Genomic DNA, 16,739 nt, shown 5'->3' with positions numbered 1-16,739 from the left:
GCGTCGCGTGTGCATGCGCTTGCATATACAAGACCCGCGTTTTATCGCCGGTGCGAATCGGTTGCCGAGCAGTCCGCTTTCAGACGACCAATTATACAATCCGCGAGCGCACACCACCCGACTCGGCTCGGCTTTCGTTACGCACGCGCGTAAAGATGAAAGTGTAATTTTGACGAATTTTGATCGCCAGCTTAGACTGGGACTCTCGAAGGTTTTGCTCGGTGATAGATGACGATCGCAAATGAGCTACGGTCTGTCCGCGCGGTAATTAACGCGATCGTAAATCAGGTGATAGGAAAGCGGTAATACGCCAGCTCTCTAAGTTTCCCTTTGAATATAAAGTACGATTTCAAGCAAACTTAACAACAAATTGATTTTTCTCCAGTCTTAAACATTTGCAGTCGCAATAGTTGCACTCGGATTTTTATTGAATAAATATAATTGTATTATATAATTAGACATTTATATATATGTTAATAATAATTATATATACGATTAGGAAAGTGTCGCTAATTAAATCAGTCGCACATTTATCAACGAAGATGTCAAATCCGGGGCGACAATTACTAACAATTCTACGCGAAGAAAATTCGTGCATGATCGATGTTTCGCGTGCAACTCATTAATTATACACGCTCATAATTTACCGTCCGGCGTAACTGAATATCGAGTCGAAATGGTTAGGAACCGATCGGTAGAGGAAACGTACGTTCCATCGATGATTCGCGATGCTTTCAACCGATTCGAGTTGTATAAGGGACTGCGATTATTTCGATATACAAGCGTGGCGAGCTTAATTAAAGACGAAACCGGAAGCATTAGATGGTCCCGCCTGCGGCGCTCGGTCTGGAACGTGCTATCGCCTTCACGCTTAATATTTTACGCACGCAACGTGCGTTCAAATGGTGATCGCGAGTAAACACGCTCGTGCATAGACGAGGCGTCATAGATAACGGCGTGACGTCAAGCAGGTGCACGCGCACATTAAATTTGCGTGGTGACGCAATTAAGCGTTACTCATAGCGGTCGATGCGATTAAATGTTCGCAAACATTGGCGAGAAGAGAAAGGAAAAAAGAGATAAATGTCGTTCGAAAAGCGAGAGAACGATTGTAAATGAACGAATGTCAATTAACGCAAATACGAAAGCGCGAATTTTTATTTCCAAATCTATTAACATGTATATAGAACATCTAAATAGATCTCGGAGATGCAAGAAACGAGAAGCTAGAGAATTTTCCGATAATCTCTTCCCTTTATATAAGTACAACCGCACGAGTGTTCGAAGAAATTTGTCCTCTCGCCGGAAAGGATAATTATATCCGGAAGTAAGAAGGGAGTCACGTACTGTCATTTCAGTCATTTGGATGAAGGTAGCTATCTTCTCGGCTGCACAGTTCTCGCGGGGACACTATTGTGAGCATCGCGGGATGGAGCTTTTTCTCCACTCCTCCTTCTCTGCACTGTTAAATATTAAAGGATGAAATTTAAACAAATACCTGAAGTTAAATAACATTTTGTTAACTTTAACTACCATGTGTGTCGAAATTTATTATTTTAACAAAAAACAGTATTATTTTAACTTCATTGGTTTAGTTAAATTAACGACATATTGAGCAGGAGCAGTGGCGAACTGTAGGAATGGTTAAATTAAAATGACTCTCAAATTCAGTATAATTTGACACTACGAATTTCACAGTATGATGGCCATGCGTCCTACATTCTCGTTTTAACATTTAAATGTGGATCAAAGATTGTATCTTCGCTGGTTGCTCCTTACATCTTATTATCGTACCATTTCTTGGTACATCTTATATTTCTAATGCGTTCTACTTACGTGTATCTACTATGTTTTCATTTAAATATTCAAACTATTACTAACTATTAATATTTAACATTTAACTCCAGAGAGACTGGATTAAAGGCTCGTGCCTTTTCGTTTGCCACATCGTGTCTCACAATTAGTGCATCAGTAGCTGTGCTCGCTGTAACGGGTAATTGTCCAGATCCGATTTAAAGGGTACAAGTAGGCGCGGGCCTTCCGCACGGAGGTCAAAAATAAGGCGACAGGCAGAACGCGGAAAGATAGGGGATACGTGGGTAGGCAGGCGCAGGCAGAGCGTAGTGCCGGGCATTGTCTCCGGGGCCATTCGTTGTTGCTTAAGTGGCTTGTTTCCACGCTTTCGTGGCTCCCCGCGATCGTCGGTAGGGAATCGCGTTGTCCGTGTACGAAACGCTGGGTGCCGCGCCGCACCGCGCCGCGAAACCACGCTTATTATTATTAAGGCGCGATTGCGCCAACCGGTCTTGAATTAAATAACATGGCACCGGCGTGGAGCAAGTGCGAAAATGCAACAACACGGACAAAAGGAGGAAAGTTCAATTAGGTAAACAGCATTAGTTGCCGAGCGACCGAGCTGCCGTAATCTACGCTAATTCTGTCGCAATTTATGAGAGAAGCATAATGATGAAAAGATAGACCCGCAGATCCGACGTTTCTTGTTTGAACAGGCTCCCGGAATTCAACGCGCACTATTAAATTCGTAGTGTCAAATTATACTCAATTTTCGTATTTTTTTTTGCTACTACTCAATATGTCGTTGATTTAACTAAAACAATATTAATTAAACTAAACCAATGGAGTTAAAATAATAAATTTTGACGCACATGGTAGTTAAAAATAACAAAACGTTATTTAACTCAAGGTATTGGTTTAAATTTCATCCTTTAATATTTAACAGTGTGCTCTCGCTCGTCGGAAACCATCGAGACGCGGGCAGGATCTCGATCGTGCCTACGAATCGTCGTCGTAAGAGAAAGAAAAGGTCACTTGAAATGCAAACTTGTGATGTGTCTCGTGGCCCGATTTCGACGAAATCCGCGGAGAAACCGTACGTTTCTATCGATGACCTTTATTCACTGTATTTTCTTCTTTTCTTTCCTTCGTTCCTCGCGATTCGCTCTTCGCGGAGGGGAGAATAGCCGTCGCAAGAAAGCATACGCGCAACGCGAATAATAATACTCGGCGGTAAATGAACAGCCTGGTATTTGAGGCGGACGCGAGTAACCCTAACCGTCTCGCTTGGCCCGTCCCGATGGCTCCACGAATGCCGGCGTGTCTCTCGGAAAGGCATAAAAGAGAGAGGAAACGAAACATTTAAGGTAATCACATGCAAACAGCCGTAAAATAAAGGCAATTATATAAATGAGAGAAATTGCGTTTATTCTAGCGACGAGTGGTGGCACATTAGGAGAACAAGAAAGCGAGCGTTATGGTAAGTCATGTTGGCGGAAATGTCCCAAACTTGACAGTTTCTGAGCGATTAATTAAATTAATTTAGAGCTTGGACCGGACACTAATACATATCTTATACAAAATGTTTCGGTTTTAATAGCAAATAATATTAATCCGGGGACAGGCGCGTGGGGTGATTTTTACACCCCAATATCGAAAAGATGAAGCTCACGTCACAATAATTTTAATATGTTTTTTCCATTTTTTAAAATATTTTTTTGGTTTCTCCTTACTTTCTTCAAAAAATGTTGAGTAAATCTATTGTCCTCAAATATTAATAAATTATAGAATAATAAAAAATATGCAATTTGTAATTAATAATGACTTTTAATTAGGGTGTAAAAATTATCCCAGGTGATCATTTATGCAAAAAAATCAGGCGCCCATTCCCGGGTTGTAATTTTCTTATCGAATTGATACGAGAGTCTTTTCGATGTGTTTAGTTTCCGAAATTCGCGCTGGTCGCATATCTTGTCACGTGTCTGTCCCTTGTTTCTCGAATATACGTGACGAGGCGCAGCGTGTATTTTCAATCTTTCCGGCATCGAGTTCCGCGTTATTTATCGTCTTATGTAATCGGCGTGCGCTGCATGCTCGCGTAGGTACATCACGGCAGCAAATTTTCCGCAGCCGGCCGGCTGCGGCATAATGTTGGAAAGCGACTGTGTGTCCGTTAAACACGAAAGGTGAAAATTTCCGGCCGGTTGACATTAGAAATGTCTTTTGCTCTGCGACTGTCCGCCGTCGCTTCTCGAGCCTTCGGCTGCACTGCATTGTTGAGAAAAAGTAAACGCCCGGAAAAACCTTCGTTCAATATATTTGCGGATTGCTGCATTTACTTCAGCGGCACGAGTGTGACTGATAGTTCACGATAATGCAGTCCAATTTCCATCGCGTTCAATGACGCGTTAAATGACATGATCCGTGCCTTCGATTACGATCGACCGACAGATTTGCAATTTAGCTCTCACAAAACGACACGTGCGACATTTTTGTTGTTGAAAGAATTCCAGGAGAAATATATTTCGCTGATGCCACAGGATATATCTCTACTTTAAATAGATAGAGATTGTTTTATCTTCGCCTTATCTTCGTACAATTAACAGTTTTATCGATCAGATAAGACGAGACGCTGCAGTGATGAAACTCGGCGATGTAAATATGGCTCGCGGCGTCCCTAATCGCCGCGGTGGACAGATTCTCAAGGAGTTGCTTGTTTATGCGGTCGGTGAGTCTCACTTCAGGTTTCCTCGTCTATTTCGTCATAAAACTAGCAGCAATGTAATAAGATATAAAATCGAAGGAAGGAGGATTAACGTTCGCGAAAGTGGAGCACGAGCTGGTTGCAACTCGCCGTAGCTTGCAGCGCCGTTGCGCACGTGCAACGAACGGATTGCATTATGTACATGCGAAACAGAGCAGACTCACGGCGTAGTTTTTCCATTAAAAAATATTGTTTTTCCACCGCGGTGCCTTCCTCGTACGAGGTTGCAATCCCGCGCAGGCGTGTCGAAAGTAAAACTCACCTCGTTAAATCGGATAATCGCGCGATGCACTCCGCTTTTAATTAATTTTTATCTAATAAACGCCGAGCAAAAGATTATATAAGCGTTATCTCTTAACTGCAAGCGTGGACGATAAATTGCTCTCGTATATAGTTATATATATTTCGCACTTAAGAGAAAACGCTGAATTATTTATTTTCATAAATCTCTCTTTTATCTAGCAACATCTCATATAAATGAGTGATTTTTACTTCAGTATTTTTTTTTATTAATATTTCATCATTTATCAGTTTATATTTAACGATTGAAGGAAGAATGATTATTTCCTACATTTATATTTAGAGCGTTCTACACGTAGATTATTCTTCTTCTTGGACTAATGGATTCGAATGTGTCAGGTAAACAAAACTTTTTCAAGCAATATGTACATGTACTCACTTCCAATTTAGCGGAGTACTCCTCGGCCAAGGTTTCAGCCTGCTTCGTCAACTCCTGATTCCTCTCGAGTAGAGCCTTGCCGAGTTCGGCGGCCAGGACGAGGTCCTTCTCGCGTTGCTTCAGCAACTCGGCGGGGTCCTGCACCACGTCCTCGTGGTCCAGCGAGTGCCTCCTCGCCTGGAGATCCGAGATCATGTCCTCGAGGGCGTACGGCTCCGTCTGACAGTCTTTCTTCGGCAGCATCGCGAATTATTGGCGTTCCTTCCTGACGGCACAGCACGGCGAAACGTCACTTCTGCACCGATTCGCGCGGCACGAACTCGCGATTCTCGATCGATGTGCGGCACGAAAGGGGGAGAGGAAACTCCGCGTCAGGTGAACACTTGGGCAACAACACGTCAGATGTATTCGACACGGACGCGGACACACGGTGTGATAATGCCAGTGACGTCGTCACGATCGGCTCTCCTTCGTGGACGTCGCGCGGACGTGCGTGGGCAGCGTCAAATTACCGGGCGCCATTGATTAGCTGAAATCAATTAATTCCAGATTTTTCACTCTTATTGCGTTTGACAAACGAAGCGCCGCCGCGCCGTGCAGGCGATGCGATATTAGAACTGAGCGAAATTAAACGAACTAAACCTAACGAACCCGAGTCGAGGAACTGAGTTTAACTTTGTGGAATATATGTTTTTATTCTAATGTAGCATTTATAAGATAAGATAAGATTATAACATGTATTATATCTAAATGAATTATTAAAGATGTATATAAAACGTTTAGTTACATAATATATATTTTTCAACATTGTATGCATATAATTTTCTGCTCCCAATTTATTATTATACTGTTGTAATTTATTATTTTTATTTTTTATTCAATATAGATTTGATTAAAGCGTCGTCGTATGACGAAAAAACAATTTCCCTCAGGCAAGCATTGGCAGATTATCACGTTAATGATAAGAGACTACAGAAATAAAATACATACATCGCTAAAACAATAAGATATCCTTTCACTGTAATCAAGTATCCGTATAAATCTCTATAAGAAGCTATTTAATCGACCGTAAACGAATCTTATCTACATCATTGCTCATAAATATTTCTTCATCCACAGAAACTTTACTTCCTTTATTTTTGCAATTTATGCAATTCAAATCCTAGAATTCTGTATGAATCATCAGCTGTATTTATTTGCTGGCTTTTGATTTCAGATAAAACAATCTTTATTTTTCCAAATCTTTATCATCACGAGAAACGTGAGGAAATATACGTGAGCAAATATTTGTGATCGATAGTCTGTATATTTTTCTTATTATCTAATACGGCTATTACGACACGAGTGTCCATCAAAAGAGAAAGAAATGAAACAAAGGGTTCATTTGTACATCATATTTTGACTTCAATGAAAACGAATTTCACGTGTGTTAATTTATTCCTAAGCTATTAATTTCCATAAAATAGGTACATTAGACACGTTTATATTTCTTTCTTTTTTGAGATTCATTCCGCGTTGCAAGAGACCTCGAGGTGCATCAGCTCGGCGTCTCGATAGACTTTAACAACCTGTTTCGCTCGAGGACCGCGCGCGACCCAAAAGCAGTCGGGCCTTGAAGCACCTCGCAGCGGCGAGAGGAGCACGCGATTCAAGAACCGCCTGAATGACCGCATATAACGCACTCACCTCTCAACTCCGCGTAATCGCGCGACGCCGCGCGTCGGTCTCTCTCCTTCGGGGTTCCTGTCCTCGAGAATCGTGTGTCAGCGCTCTCTCGGCTACCGGAAGCGATCGGTCGCCTTGACATTGCGCTCGACGTACTCGCACTCGCATAAACGCATCCGGACTGGGTCTGGCCGCATCACCGTCATCGTTAACAGCACCATCATTATCGACGAGGACAACGAGAACGTTCTCATTGCGCGAGTGCAACGCACTCTCCGTTGTGCCTCTCCCCGGGGATATCGATCGCGGAAGTTCGCCGCGCTATCGATCGACCGCGGCTATCACCTGGAGGCGGTTTCTTCCGCCTCCCGCTGCCCCGCGCGCCGCAGCTCGATGTCATATACCCTGTCCCAGAAGGAGACGTTTATCGAGCTCGAGAGAATCGTTCGGTCGATCGTCCGGCGACTCCTCAATCTTTCCTTGTTAGGAGCAAGGCCACTCGAATGGAAAGTCCAATTGCGACACCACACTTGCGTTCGTTCGTTCACAACTCGTTCGAGCACATCCGGTTACGAATTCACCCGCGGATTTAATCGTAAGGATGATCGATGATTCTCGCGGCGAGCACCGCGCTGTCAGGTCGGAAAGGAGCCGCGTGAATTACGGCGCAATGATACTCCGTGGTTCTCCATTTATCCGCGTTGAACAACGTTCGCTTTGACTTCGCATAAGAAAGATCGGGAGGAAGATGGATGGCTCTCTCAGACAACTGCGCTGCTTATTTCAAAGTGACGAAGCAGAGATCTTCTACGTTGGAACTGCAGATCACGAGAGTCTCTCGGCGTGAGTTTCATTTGCGACGGGATCATCTCGCACCGGGAGTCCAGCCACCTCTAGAAGAAAAATCAAGAAGGTATTAGTCTCTCGCCACTATCGCCCTTAGAAATAATGGAGTAAGGAGAGGCTATTTGAGTCGGTCAAAGAAAAAATTGGATAAAAAATTTTTAGGACAGAAAGCTCCAAAAAACCCAACGAGCCCTATGACTAAAAAAGCTCCTCCCTGTCTTGACAATATACTGCAAATCCAAGTGTGTTATTTTTACACGCATAAACGTCTAAAAATGATACATTAGACTGAAGATCTTTTTACATGTTTCTTCGTGTGTTAAATTACGTCATTTAAAACGTTTAATCGTATTATCATGTCATTTAGACGCATGCATGATTGTTACGGTAAATGAAACGTTAGTTAAAGGTCGAACTTCTACTAACATGACAAAAACAAACATCGACGATCGTCAATAAACAGCTAAAATGTTATCTGGTAAACTCGATATATTGGTGGCGATCATAGCGCAGAAAGATGTGCGCTGGTCTAATGAGCCGAAGAGGAGCCGAGTTCAAATCCGACCAAAAATCGTCGGTTTTTATTTGATCGCCACCTCTCGGAAGGGTTAATGGCAACCCACCGAGAGTGTTATCTCTAAGAAACCAAGAAGGCAGGCCTCGAATTTGATTGATAAAGGCCGAACTTCTCAAGAGGCCATGGCTCAATCTTGAGCTGTAGAGCCATTGAAAAAAAAGAGAAATTCTTCAATAATGATTAAAAATTGATTATCCTTGCTCTGACAAACCATCGACATCGGAAAGGTGATTGATAAAACTAAACTGATGAGAAGAGTTATGTACCATTTCGCACAAAATTCGCAATAGTTTGTTGATGAGCGAATGAGCGCGCACTGCAAATCCAAGTGTGTTATTTTTGCACGCATAAATGTCTAAAAAATGACACATTTGGATTAGCAGCGTGTGCAGCCTCTCCTTACCCTAACAATAAGTATTTCCGCGCATCCGTCTAGATGACGCGCACTATCGATTCCCGATCCGCAATATCATACTTTGAACATTAGCGTTTTTTTTTTTGAGCGGCACCTTGACATTCTCTCCTACGAATGACTCGCTAAACCTACGTGACGTAAGGCGTTATTTTTGTGTCGCGTACGATCAACGAGTCGCCAACGAAAGGCACCCACCGTGTTTTGCAAACAAACAGGAATCATTCGTTTTTGCGTAAATCGCGCAATCGCGTAAATACATGTCAATCTCTCGATTCTGTGACTCGAAACGAGAAGTTTCGAAATAGCGCAAAGTACGCGAGGTTCACTCGACTCGCTCGACGCGAATGGAGCGGTATCGAGCGGTGCGTGGGCGGATTTAATCGCTGATTTCGCGTGTTCGGCACGCGGACGCCCGAAAATCGGTTCCGCGGCGGATCGACCGTGGTGAAGCGCGTGGGTGGAGAGAGAACACCGCGCGTACGAGTCCGCGATAGGGCGATAGAGTCGCAATTGCGTCGCATTATCCTTGAGCGGCGATAAAATGTGACGGCAACCGACGGTCACGGACGGCACGTGCGACAGTTCACGTTTATCGATTCGTACGTCGGCTTAGCGGCACCATCAACCCTTAGCGGCCTTAGCGGCTAAAGCCAATAATGGGGGATGTGGATCTATAAGACCGCCCCTCGCGCCCACCCCGTTAATTCGATCGACGACGGAAGAAACGTCCCCCGATCGCGTTTCCCCTCGCAATCAACCCTCGGTAGCTTTCCATTGAGCGCGTCTTTGTTTGTCTCTCGCCAATTAGTATAAAACGACCTGCGCGAACCGCCTGGGTATCCTTAATTTCTGCTAAACGAAGAGTAGCTTCGTTTGTGAAATTGAAATACTCTTTAGCGCGTTCGTATCTTTTCTTTCGCCCCGCTTTCGATAAATATTTTGCGCGGCGTCGCGCAAAAGCCTGGATAAATATTTATGACGCTATAAATATTTATAATTTCTTTCTTGAAAACTGAAAAAGAAACGAACACTGTTCATGTGACATACACATATGCACACACACACACCCACCCACACACACACACACACACACACTCCTTCACACACCTCTCAGCTCTCGAGCTCACTGCGAAATGCTGCGAAACGTGCGCGCGAGGATGTGGGAGAGCGGTCACGAATCTCGCACACACGAACACGGGCCGCGAGGTCTACCTGCTTGCCGTGGCGCGGTCGGCCAGGTAGTGAGTCACTAGCCGTGAGTGGAAAATAAATATTACGGAATCGTGCAGCGTGCTCCGCGAGAGCGACCAGCCACGGCTCTCCCCACCATATTGCCGCGCGGTTGAAAGTAATTCGTTCGGCTCGACGCACCCGCTTCGCGGCTCGGCCGCCTCTTTGTGTCGACTCGCGTAAACGCGAGGGAATTTCGACAATTTGCATTTTGCTTTATTTCTGAAGGATGGAGTGAAATCTGAAAAATGCGAGATTAATAAAAAAAAATCCAAAAGAAAAGCGGATCAGTCGTTGAAAATCCACTTGAATCGAACGTCCCGTCGAATTGAACAAATCTCCGATCGTATTATAATTTCGGATATTTTCGCGAATAGTATTCAAGTCTGATGGAGCTAAATAAATAGGATAAAATTACAGTGTTAAATATTAAAAAAATTTAAACTAATACCTTAAGTTAAATATTTTGTTATTTTTAACTGCATGCAGTATGTCGAAATTTGTTATTTTAACTCCATTGATTTAGTTAAATTTAATGATATGATATATCGAGTAGGAGCAGTGACGACTCATAGGAATGGTTAAAAATGACTCAGATTTAGTATAACTTGACGCCACGAATTTAACAGTAAGTATATATCTTTTTGTAGATGTAGACACGAAAATAATTACTATTCCAGCGCGAGGCCAAATAATCCATTCTTCACCGTTAAATATTAAATTAAATAACATTATCTTACTTTCAACTACCATCCACCATTTAAAACCCATGTATGCCGAAACTTATTATTTCAACACAAAACAGTATTATTTTAACTCCACCGGTTTAGTTAAATTGACGAGGATATTGAATAGAAGCAGTGGCGACTTATAGGAATGGTTAAAAAATTGTGTATAATTTAACACTAACTCTCGAATTTAACGGTGTTCCAATGCAACTCCAGTTTGGCCGAAGTCGCGGCGCACAACAAGCCGCGATGTCACCGCGATCTTGTCGCAGTTGACGATAATTGTATCCTCCACGGAGCGTCCGCATGCACGCTCTCCAACAATCGCCGCTACGGTATCGATCGAAGCGTATCCGAGCGACCGCCGAAATCGCTCCCGAGTCGAGCCCGAGGAATGGCGAGGCGCCGACATGGCATGCAGCATGCAGCGGGCAGGTCGAATTTCAACGCGGCGGAGTTAAGTATATCCTTTGCTTTGCGCGTTAGGGTCGCAACGGAAAACGGAAGTACGTATACGAGAGAGGCACTGCGCGATGTACGGTCGCGGTCGGTCGGAACCCGAGAGGTTCCGCGCGTTCGTTACCCGCGCGCGCGGCGGACAGAACCGATCGACCTGGCGACCTTCCCCACCGGAGGTGAACTAACGTCTCCCCCGTCTGCATCGGCGAGCGGGTGCCCCCACCACTTGACCCACCTGGTCGAACCACCACCTGACTGAATCCCACCGAATATCCATGGTGCGCCCAATGAGCACCCATGAGGTTCTCAACGATGCACTGTTGAATTCGTATATAGTGTCAAATTATGTTCAATTTGTGTCATTTTTAACCATCTCTCTAGTTTGCCACTGCTCCTACTCAATATATCGTTAATTTAATTGAAACAATTGTTGAAATAATACTGTCTTGTGTTAAAATAATAAATTTCGACACACATGGTAGTAGTTAAAGGTAATAAATTGTTATCTAACTCAAGGTATTGGTTTAAATTTCATCTTTTAGTATTTATCAGTGAAGTATAGACTATTTGGCTTCACTAAAAGAGTTATTACTTTCGTGTCTACATCTACAAAAAGATATACTCTTACACTGTCAAATTCGTAGTGTCAAATTATCAATTTTTGTCTTCTTTTGCTCCTACTCAATATGTCATTAATTCAACTGAAACAATGTTGATGTAACTAATAAACTAATTGAGTTAACATACTGTTTTATGTTAAAGTAATAAATTTCGACACACATGGTAGTTAAAAGTAACAAATTGTTGTCTAACTCAAGGTATTGGTTTAAATTTCATCCTTTAATATTTAATACAGTGAGAAGAACGGATTCGCGAGTCGCCGATCAACATATTAATTATTTCTCCGCTTATCGATCGTTAGGAAATACCTGGCGAACGTTTATTTCCTGAAGAGGTAAAAGACACCAAAATAGGGAAAATGTTTGAGAAATAGGGCGCAATTTCGTAAATTGCGCGTCGTCGCGCAATATCCAATATCCGACGTTTCTTAATTACGAGAACATAAAAGTCCGTACTGCCTGATGTTCCACTGAATTTTTTGTCTAGTTACTTGTGGGAAAGGACTAACATTAACGAGAAAGGCAAATCGAGTTCCGCGCGCTAGATTGCGGAGGAACGCCTCGTTCATTATCTGTGCTTGCTCTTCGATTTTATTTACAAACGGAAACGCATCGCGCGGATTATCTTATAGCGATCGATAGACTCGTATTAAATTGAGCAATTTGTAGATACGCTTCCGATTATCGCGCTGCGATAGATCTTCGCCTAGATATCACGAGGTCAAACTTAATTGATCATTAAAATCTTTGCCGCGTGTGATTTTAAATTAATTCACATTGTATAAAAAAAAACTGTATAAAAAAGGCGGGACAAACGCTCGCCGATAATTTCGTAGTACATCACATTAACTCAGTTCAATTTTAGCAGCGGGCAGCTTGATTAATTGACACGTTTTAAATTTTTGTCCCGAATTTGTCAAAAAATTTGTAATTTTAATTAATATGTTTGGTGCTTTAATTGAAATTACATTGTCTTGCACCTAACCTACCCATGTTGCGCGCCGAAAATATGTTAAAAACACTCGTATATGCGACTCTACCTGTGGGGAAATTAATTTCCGTAGCCGCCCAAACGTTCGATGAGCGTTACGTCGCTGGGCCCATTGCTTAGCAACCGGAAGTAGCAACAGAAGCGTCTATAGCAGTTATAGCACGCCTCACATTTTACGTTACAGCCTTACACACAGCTGCCTCGGCTGCGCGGGGTGGCAGATGTCTCTCTCAAATGTCGGCGTCCAATGTCATCATCGGGGAATATCGCGACTGGAGTGCGACCCGCCCCTGCATGGATCTTCGTGACCGACGTCGCCGATCGCGAAGACCGACGTCTTCCGGGAAACTGACAGCTTTCTCTCCTTTTCTTCTGTCTATCTTCTATAAATTTGTCGTGAAGAAAAAGTAGGTAACGCGAAATAATAAAATAATCTCCGGGATGCTCTCGCTCGATCCCGAATGCAAGATGATTCCTGCGAATTGCATCAGCGATTATTATATTAATAAATTCTAGAATTGCCAGGGGATAAGGTTGCCAGAGACGAGACTCCGAGATGGCGTACAAACAGCAACCGGTTCAGGACGAGCTGGAGCTGGAGACGATGGCGGAGGCCGAGCTCTCGAGGCTGAAGAGGCAGTACAGGATAATGGAGAACGATCGGGCGGCGTGCGCGGAGGACGCGAGGCTGCAGCTCCGCAATCAGCGGAACGCGATCGATCGGCTGGAATACGAAAAGGCCGAGCTCGTGCTGGCGATTAAGACCGCGCGATCGAAAGCGTTCGCGCGTAAGGACGTGGAGATGGACGGGAAGCTGAGGTGTCTGCTGACGAAGCGCGCCAATTATATCGAGCTGATAGAGAACGAGAAACGACAGATAGCCGAGCTCGACGAACAGATCGGCAAGGTTGCTGGTATTGCCATATATCATGTCTATGTAGATCTGTATAAGCAAATACGCGCAAATAATCTGATTATATATATATATATCTGTTTGTAGATGTAGACACGAAAATAATTACTATTTCAGCAAAGCCAAGTAATCTATCCTTCACTGTTAAATATTAAAAGATGAAATTTAAACTAATATTTTGAGTTAAGTGACATTTTGTTATTTTCAACTACCATGTGTGTCGAAATTTCTTATTTTAACACAAAACAGTAATATTTCAACTCCATTATTTTAATTAAAATAACGATTGAGTAGGAGCAGTATTGAATATAGGAATGGTTAAAAATGATCCCCAAATCGAGTATAATTATTAATTTGACACTACGAATAAAAATAAACAAAATTAATCGCTTGACCGAAATACCGATTCGTAGATGTAAGAAAAATAGGACGGAATATTTGATGCGAGACCACAAACGTGTTATATCGCGACCGTAGTGATCGATAATGAACGAAAGCGTCTCGACTTGTCGCGGCGAGAGATTGCCTCGTCTTCCTAAGCGTACACATAGATGAGGAGAAATATCACTTTCATCCTCGCGACATCACGTTTACGACATGTAAGAATGCTGTTGCAGCTTTCGAAGGATGTCACGAGCATGAAGATGAAAGTGCGCACCGACGTGCAGTCGCGGGAGATAGCGGCGCAGCACACCAAGACGATACTCATGCTGGAGAACCGGGTGGAGGTGGCGACGAAAAGGTTCAACCTGGTGATAGCGGAAAACGCGAGGCTGCGCGCCGAGATCGAGACCCTGCTGAAGGAACGGTCGCAGTTCACGCAGGTGTGGACCAAGCTGATCGGCCAATTGAACACGGGCAAGCAGATCATCAACGACCTGATCGAGCAGGCGACGGTCACGTTCAATCAGCGGGACGAGGAGCTCAACAAGATCCAGGCGCTTCGCGAGAGGTAAGGAGATGCGACGCGGATTTTCCGCGCCGTTGAATCGGTGCCGTACTGTGAAACGCGATCTGCGCAAGCGTAAAATATCGGCGATTTACGCGACATCGGCTGTTGCCGATCGACGATCCACTCGCGAAAGTGGAAACCTTCTTCGGATCGTTGTCCCTATAATCTAGATGGTTTTGTTACTGACTACGCGAAAGAGATCCACTAACGTTCGGTCTGGAATGAATGCCCGATGTCTCTTCGTTGTCTTTGAATTAGAAACTCGGGGGAGCAACGGCGGAGAGCCAATGGCGCGTGAAATTTCCGCCGCTCGCTTTCCGTTCGATGCCGTAACGAGTCCTTGATTTATTCGGCCGCGGTGCGAATTTGCGTAATTTTCTGCCGAGCAGAGAGGAAAATTCCAATCCATAAACTGACGAGAAGGCGTCTCTGTTCGCAGGGGTATAAGGGACCTGAAGAACCACACGTCGGAGATGTGTGAATTGAAGAGAACTCTGGACAACGAGATGAAGCTGCAGGAGTTCCTTGGCGTGAAGGGACAGTTCCGCGAGATGGTCGATCTGAACGCGAAGAGGGAAGCCGAGAGGCAGGCCAAGCGGGAGGAGAAGCAAAACAAGATAGCGGCCTTCACGCAAATCTTGCAGACGATCAGACAATTCACCGGTACCGTAAACCGGGCTTTTGTTTAGAATAATCGGGCATGCTAAAACGCATTCTCTTTGTGTTCTCAGATTTTCTCACGGCATACTTAAGCTTGCTCCAGTTTCAGATGTAGACGTATAATTTTAACGCTTATTTGATATTCAAACTTTATGTCTGATAGTTTACGCTATTACATTAAAAATCTCGGCTCCGATTAATGCAATCGTAAATAAACAGGTGAGCAAGAAATCGACAAGCTCACCGCGCACTTCATCAAGCAAGAGGAGGAGAATTTCGCGCTCTTCAGCTACGTGAATGAATTGAACGACGAACTGGAAAGTCTTCAGGCGAGAATGGAACAGCTGACGGCGGCCATCGACGAGGCACGTGCCCTGAATGTGCATCGCGACCAGCAGCAGGCCGAGACCTTGGAGAAGATCGCCAAGGAACTGGAGGAACAGACAGCGCTGGCGGATGCTGCCGAGGAGGATCTCGCCGAGGTTAATAAAAGAAAAGACTGTTGGAAATTTTACGTTGAAAACTTTGCGATTATTTTCTCGAAACTTGAAAACATTATTTAGAACGTAAAATATTATCGTCGATTGATAATAAGATGTCACTGTTGAAATTTTCATTAGCAAATCAATGGTCGCGCCTTTCAAGGATTATCTCGCCATTCTCGGGTATCGTCCTTGATCTTAATAAAACGAATTTATGGTTTCGATATCCGCATGGCGACTCGGCAAACCGCAGCAGCCCGAACGTGCAACGAATAATTACTCATGTTTCATTCCAGTGCAACGATGTGATGGATAAGCTGCTGCGGGGGATCGACGGCCTCTTCAAGGCGATACGTTGCGACAACTCGCCGATTTTAGAATTGCTGGGCGACAACACCCACGTTACCATGAGCAACGTCATGCTCTATTTGGGCATTATCGAGAAACGTATCACCGAGATGTTCCACAAGGTTTACTGGGTGGACAAGGAGGGCAAAGTGCCGCAGCTGCGGCTGGACGAAGAGAGGAAGCCCAGGCTGAAAGTGCCCGTACTCAATCGCATCGTACCCACCCAACCCTGTGTTCTGTGAGCCCCCCCGCTTTGTTACCCTATCACGTTCCTTTATTCCGTATCCTTGAGCCCACATCCTTCCGGTCTATCGACGGGTATCCTCGAAATTTTCTAACGTTTCAGGCATTTAATCTTGAACATGACAGTCTAATTTCCGTTCGATACTTAAAATAGTTCAGCTCTTCTCCTATCAAAACAGGGGATTAGAAACTGACTTATAGTACACGATACTTAATCGGTAGACATCTAATCAATATATCAGTGAAAAGATTTCATTAATTGACTACTTCGGCGCTAAACACGCGTCGAGGATATCCGGGCCGCCTGTCAACTTCATCTGATTACTTTAACATATGCAGCTGCGTGGAGCAAGAGCAGATGCAGTTCGTCTCG

The 16,739-nt window shown here is 44.0% G+C and overlaps 2 protein-coding genes across 4 annotated transcripts in view; one reads left to right on the top strand and one right to left on the bottom strand.

Annotated features, from left to right (window-relative positions):
* The window catches only part of LOC139771944 (bicaudal D-related protein homolog), a 28,424-nt gene extending 17,015 nt beyond the window's left edge, over positions 1–11,409 (bottom strand). The window contains exons 1-4 of one of the 3 annotated variants that reach the window (XM_071705200.1): positions 9,848–10,313; positions 8,729–8,868; positions 6,924–7,795; positions 5,238–5,766 (exon numbers count right to left, since the gene is read on the bottom strand). In XM_071705200.1, the coding sequence (XP_071561301.1) occupies positions 5,238–5,480 (243 nt within the window). In that variant the 5' untranslated portion in view covers positions 5,481–5,766; positions 6,924–7,795; positions 8,729–8,868; positions 9,848–10,313. Of the gene's footprint in view, positions 1–5,237; positions 5,767–6,923; positions 7,796–8,728; positions 8,869–9,847; positions 10,314–10,880 lie in introns of those variants that run through there. The other 2 variants (XM_071705193.1, XM_071705184.1) reach the window with 2 other exon arrangements.
* A 141-nt stretch (positions 11,410–11,550) lies between these two features.
* LOC139771962 (coiled-coil domain-containing protein 63) lies at positions 11,551–16,721 on the top strand. The gene is made up of 6 exons (XM_071705212.1): positions 11,551–13,175; positions 13,285–13,675; positions 14,299–14,633; positions 15,073–15,296; positions 15,513–15,775; positions 16,072–16,721. Exons 2-6 carry the CDS (start codon positions 13,325–13,327, stop codon positions 16,363–16,365), a joined length of 1,467 nt encoding a protein of 488 aa, XP_071561313.1. The 5' UTR covers positions 11,551–13,175; positions 13,285–13,324; the 3' UTR covers positions 16,366–16,721.
* Positions 16,722–16,739: the final 18 nt, after the last annotated feature.

The sequence above is a fragment of the Temnothorax nylanderi genome, unplaced genomic scaffold, assembly GCF_030848795.1.
Source record: "Temnothorax nylanderi isolate EJ_2023f unplaced genomic scaffold, tnyl_v1.0 TNYL_tig0003_pilon, whole genome shotgun sequence".
Lineage (NCBI taxonomy): Eukaryota > Metazoa > Arthropoda > Insecta > Hymenoptera > Formicidae > Temnothorax > Temnothorax nylanderi.
Note: the sequence above shows the minus strand (reverse complement) of the source record. Positions and strands in the feature narration are given on the sequence as shown.

Excerpts from the sequence above, each read along its gene's own strand:
- LOC139771962 (XM_071705212.1), top strand. The coding sequence starts at position 13,325 with ATGGCGTACAAACAGCAACCGGTTCAGGACGAGCTGGAGCTGGAGACG. Across the intron at positions 14,634-15,072 it reads ATCCAGGCGCTTCGCGAGAG|GGGTATAAGGGACCTGAAGA; the intron begins GTAAGGAGATGC and ends CTCTGTTCGCAG. Across the intron at positions 15,297-15,512 it reads GACGATCAGACAATTCACCG|GTGAGCAAGAAATCGACAAG; the intron begins GTACCGTAAACC and ends GTAAATAAACAG.